Source organism: Cystoisospora suis (genome assembly GCF_002600585.1).
Source record: "Cystoisospora suis strain Wien I chromosome Unknown contig_2211, whole genome shotgun sequence".
NCBI classification, from domain to species: Eukaryota; Apicomplexa; class Conoidasida; order Eucoccidiorida; family Sarcocystidae; genus Cystoisospora; species Cystoisospora suis.
This window is the reverse complement of record NW_027155010.1, coordinates 1-5,436: the sequence shown is the minus strand read 5'-3', so window position 1 is coordinate 5,436 and position 5,436 is coordinate 1. Positions and strand designations below refer to the sequence as shown.

The window sequence follows — 5,436 nt, the reverse complement described above, 5'->3', positions numbered from 1 at the left end:
ACAACCGGATCGTGTTGGCTAGGCGAACCAGTGGCTGAACAAAATATTATTCTTTGCCTGGAGGTTTGTATTTAGGCGCGCCCTAGAGGAAGCGTTTAGCCACTACGTATCTCAACGCTATGCGAACTCCGCCATGGGCAGCCTCCGATCTTCTGTCCGGGCGCGAGTAGCAACGTGCGTGTATTCAAGGATCATACCGGAGGGTATGGCTGCTGGAGCTTCTTCGTCAGCCCCGGAGACACCCAGCGATCTACGGGGGGGGTCATCGACACCAGTAGACGGACTTAAGAATAGCCAAGAATTCACTTACGAACCATCTCACTCTGCAACGGCAATCGACTTCATCAAGGAAGGTGGAAATGGTCCGATTCATAAGCTGACAGCTATCATGTCGATGCGACATTGCAATGCTGAGAGTTGTTGGTGAGTCCTCGTGTTATTTCCTCATCTTTTCGATTACTAGGAAGTGGCTCTCTGCGTCCCATTAGCGAAGTGTTGAACATCGGATTTTTCAATCCTCCTAATGAAAATGGATAGAATAGTGCCTATCTTTATGCACCTCCGCATCGGTCAGAAAAAAGGGACAATGACAGGATTTTTCTCGACTCGGTCCGTATACGCACGATGTCGTAGGTTCTCTGAGACTGGATTGTGAGCATCGCTTGTTTCGCAGGTAGGCTTCTACTGCGGGATGTGCTTCACTTCAACCTTTGTCACACAGCGCCCCTTCTCTTTCCTGTCTCAACATTATTCCTTCATAATGGCAACAACGATGGTAGTGGAACGCCAGATGAAAAGCCATTCAGTATGTGTATACACACCGGTGCCTTCTTTGGACAAGACGTTGCCTGCCGTTCGGGCCAACCAGACTTGAGGACCCGTAGATGAGGGATGGATGCCGTCGCATTGATGGATTGATTTCAGAAGGGTGTTCGCTCTTGCGTTCCTAAACCCGTTCCAGAAGGAGGACAAGACCTTCACCTTCCGTATGCCTGTTGAAGTCACTGCAGTCCCCGGAGATAGCAAGCAATCTATTCGGACACTTGACGCTGTGCGACGTAGGACGTGTCCGCTTCTGTGTACGTAGACAGCACGTCTCGGCCTCCCTCCCTTCATGCAAGCAGCGCAGTCGTCCTCAGAGGACGGACAGACAGTTCGCCCCTACTTGATTGGATGCTACGTGAATGCATGCTTTCCTTGTCTTGCAGGGCGGCGTCTTGGACAGCGTACTGGGAAATTTACTTCTCTCACGTAAACAAAAGATTAGCAGTAGAAGTAAGTGGTTTCCCTGGCGTACTCCCAGTTTAGGAAAAGTCTCCGCGTGGTAGCATCTAACACGGCAACGCTTTATGGCCTACGGACAACTGGGGGTTTGGTTGCCTCTGCTACCGCTGGAGCTGATCCTTGTTTCAGGCACATGACTGCCAGAGGGGTGGGGCGATGGGGTTGGCTTTACCAAGGCCGCTTGTTGTGCGTACTGTATCTCCCCGGCGTCGGGTAATACTTTACTTGGACGGCTGGTCGTGTTTTGTCCCAGCGGAGTGATGCTGAGGGGAGAGTGTTGTGTTGTGAGGGGTCGTTTAGCTGCTAAGCCTCTTTTGATGGGTCGTTGCCCGTGCGCTGTATGCGCCTCGATAAGCTCGACAGGTTGCTCGCATCCGTCTTCACGGTACATGTGGTGAGTCACCACAAGGCGAGTCTGGAGAAAAGGTTTGGACTGCAGCGCTCACAGAGGGGCAGTGTGGTATGTATAGCATGTGTATCGGACACGTTCCCCGGGGCGATGAGTCGACCGCGTGTCTATCGTAGTGCGCGAAGTGCTGATTGACTCTTAAGGACAAGGGAGTCAAGGTGTTTTTGTACAGAGAATGTGAGGGAGAAGCATGACGTGGGTAACGGGAGCAGAGTTTTCAGTTTTTCAAAGGAGCTGATTTTAGCAGTCAGAAGAAGGGGACGATACACCAGGTGCTCAGTAGTTACAAGCCGGCGGGGCGGCTCGGTTTGGCGCCTGTGATGGGGACGGCCCCAAGAGTAGTTGATCGCCTATAGAGTGTGTGCTTGTGTGCAGACTGATGTGCTGAAACATCCGCAGATAGAACACTACATGACGCTGACGTCGCTAGGTTTTGTCACCTAGCTGATGAGAAGCCTTGTATGCGAGTCTGCGATGTCAACATGAAACTTACATGAATGTCCGACTGTTCTTGCGTCAAGAAAATCGCGGGAGCAAGCTGTACACTTTGGATCCTGCTTTCAGGGAGAGGTACGAGTACGATCTCATAGCTGTGAGGACTGGAACGCACAGCTAGACTACAGAAGAGTTTTCCGGCGCCTCCGTGCGAAAGGCCACCCGGCACCTACCTCTTCGAAGGTTGCTAGCACAGGGAATTCAGGCTCTTCTGATGCTGCAGCAAACTCCGTATCATGTGCAGCTCCGGAACGGGCAGCCAGCAACGTCGAGGACTCTTGTAAAGTGGACGGGTCGAGAAGAAGTAGGACAGCGTTGCGGAGCGGTCTTTACCTTGAGAACTGTGAAGACGTCGAAGAGCCAACTGGTCTGTCTATGCGGTTCATGGCGTTCCTACGAAGAACAGACGAGGACGTCTTCAACGACGAGAGGCAGTTCAGACACGTCTACGGTGAGTTGAACCGGCCGATAAACACCGCGTGAAAGAAAGATAACAACGGGCACGACAAGCTCCGGATGTCTGGGCTAACTGCGTTCACGTGCTAGTCCCGCCGAACTGTCCGACGAGACGAGGAGCGACAGGTGTGCACGGATAGCCCTGTAGCTACAACCGTATTCCTTCGGTTTATGATACGGACGGGCCTTTCCGCCGAGTCCGGTATTCCGGTGAAAGTCTAAATTCATACATGGCTTGGGCAACAATTTTTTTTTTCTTGCCGTCGTGCCATTGTGGGTGTGTGCTTTCAGTCCCGCAGACTTTGCGCGCGCTCCGGAGGGTGTTACCATTCACGGGGCGGAGCTTCGACTGGCAACAACAGACCCTTCAACTTCAACCAAACCAACAGCTGTAGCGCCCGTTGTAATATATAATGGGGTGATCCACGCAGGAGTTCCTGTAGTTGTCGCTCTGGCCGTTCAAGCCGTGTTATCTGTCTCGCCAAACCCAGATACACGCCGGTGAAGCCGGTGAGCCATTCCTTATGGCTGCAAGACTGCTGATAGTCTTCGACGCTCCTGGCAGCACGCCTGGCGAGCGAAGTCCGTTCACGACTCAAAAAACCTGGATCAGAGACATGCAGTCCCTCATGAGAGGTAATCTGCTACACATACAACATGGAACTTTGAAACACCCAAAAGAGCCCGAGGGGGCCAGGTGCATCGGTGCTGCGTCCCCGGTCCCCGGAAGGACCACCCGGAAAATCGCAGCCGTGAGCTACGGTACAACGAACCGTATACACGACTGTCTATGCATGCGCGCGAGGGGTTCCCCGCTTTCCAGCGAGCGCCAACACCTAGAAATCACACGGCCGGCAAAACAATTATTGTCAGCACCTCATTCCCCCACGACCCCGATAGTGTTCAGACATGACTGATACAAGGCGCTAAATTGCGAAGGAGTGTATACATCACAAAGACGAAACCGCGAAGAGACGTTCGCTACAGATTATGAGCCCAACCGGTTTGGTAAGCCAGAGACGTTCGCTACAGATTATGAGCCCAACCGGTTTGGTAAGCCATTCGGGACCAACGACCCGGGTCCAACACAAGCTGCAGAACAGCACCGACCTGCCAACCCAGATCCGCCACCTCCCTCCCGTCGTCGTCGACGACACTTTTTTCCCAAGTAATGGAGGTGGGGCGTTTATCGGCTGTCTCCATATGCTCCAGGAGTGATACATTCACAGCCATGGTCTTGCAGATGTCGTGGTTCAAAGCATCCAACTTCACTTGGTGCTTCCCCACCTCGATTACTGCACCAGCTCCGTCACGCACGATCGGTGAAGAACAAAACGTTTTCGCTGCCCGCTCCAGTTCACTGGCGTTTCCTTCGAAAGGACTGCTGAGGAGCTCGACCTTCTGCAGCAAACGGATGCTAGCAACCATAGCACCCCCCGTGATGACCATGGGGGAGCGGGAAGAGGCAAAGCTGAACACGTGCCCAACAGATTCGAAACCTGACGAGGCCGCCTCAATATTTGCCGGTAGCGGAAGTCTGGGCGATATGAGCAGCCTCTCGATCTGAGCGTGGCATGTCTCGAAATCGCCCGTCCCAACAATCTTGGAACAATTACTGAACTCCAGGCGCTTCTGCAAAGGCTGCTGCGGATCAATCCCGTTTGCCCTGCACTGCAGTTCATTTGTGGCCTTCATCCCAATCTCAGGATTATTCTGCGAGCAATATGTTCCAATGGGCTTCAATCGGTTCTTCCTGATGTCCTCGCTAACACTGGCTTTGCCGTTCTTGTCAATTGTGACTTCACCTGCTGAACAAGGCTGCTCGTAGCCCTCAAAAAAGCATGGATTGTAGCAGACACCGTCTCGAAGAAACTGCTCCGTGCTGCAGAGCTGCTTCAAGAATAGACCTGCGGAACTCGCCACACCGAGTTGCATGAACGATACAGACACAACACCCGCTATAGGATAGCTCTCGGGGAGCAGACGCTCAGCCTGGAGATTCACAGGCTTCACAAAAGATGGCAAGATATCCGAATCATCAACTGGAAAAACCAGCTGGGCAGACGCCCCACCGACTTCAACTACACCAGCTAAATCATTTCTGCATCTCCGCGTGCCATCCGCTCCCCGGCTACAGAAGACACTATCTTCACTAAGTCGCTTTGTCAGATGGTTCAGCGTCAAGAAGGCGTACAGTCCTTCTTCTGCACCGGTAATAGGCCTTGTCATCTCTGGGTTTGTGAACAGTTTGTAGCCTTTGGTGTTTGTCGGCTGATTTATCGCGGCACGGATGGCAATGAAGAAGCCGTCGCGGTACCAGTCATGGAAGTCTCGTACACCCGCTGTGCTGTAAAAAACGACGGGCACCCCTACTGCCTTCACGTGCTTCTTCTGCGCCTCTGTCAATTTCTCCTCCATCAGCGTTACGATATTGTTTTCAAGAATCACCACGAAGTCCTTCGCCGCCTGTTCCATCTTCGGGAAGAACTTGAGCAAAATCCTCGAATCTACGTGTCTAGACTCCCAGTCCTTGCCAGCATACTTATCGAGCCAGCGCTCCAGCACTTCGCGCAGGCCCGCGTGACGGGTGCCCGAGGCCACGAGCCGGATTGTGTCTGGGAGAACCCGCCGTCCGAATCGCGGACATGACTCCGTCTCCATGAGGAAAATGCTTGCCCGGGTAGCGCTGCTCCCACCGTCTATGACAACAATACCCTCGGTGAACCGTCGACATCGATTTTCCAGGTTGCGCAGTTCTTTTAGTCTACGCCGACTGTCAGGATTTTACAATC

The 5,436-nt window shown here is 53.0% G+C and overlaps 2 protein-coding genes across 2 annotated transcripts in view; one reads left to right on the top strand and one right to left on the bottom strand.

The window, feature by feature from the left end:
• CSUI_004660 (capping alpha-like subunit) overlaps positions 1–3,307 on the top strand; it is a 7,365-nt gene extending 4,058 nt beyond the window's left edge. Inside the window, exons 6-9 of the mRNA XM_068064845.1 lie at positions 76–423; positions 1,209–1,275; positions 2,258–2,639; positions 2,936–3,307. Coding sequence (XP_067923177.1) covers positions 76–423; positions 1,209–1,275; positions 2,258–2,639; positions 2,936–3,039 — 901 coding nt within the window. The 3' untranslated portion in view covers positions 3,040–3,307. The remainder of the gene's footprint in view (positions 1–75; positions 424–1,208; positions 1,276–2,257; positions 2,640–2,935) is intronic.
• A 363-nt stretch (positions 3,308–3,670) lies between these two features.
• Positions 3,671–5,343, bottom strand: CSUI_004659 (gda1 cd39 (nucleoside phosphatase) family protein; the record flags this gene model as incomplete). Its single annotated transcript, XM_068064844.1, has 1 exon — positions 3,671–5,343. The coding sequence occupies exon 1, from the start codon at positions 5,303–5,305 to the stop codon at positions 3,671–3,673; it is 1,635 nt and encodes a 544-aa protein (XP_067923176.1). The 5' UTR covers positions 5,306–5,343.
• Between the last annotated feature and the right edge of the window lie 93 nt (positions 5,344–5,436).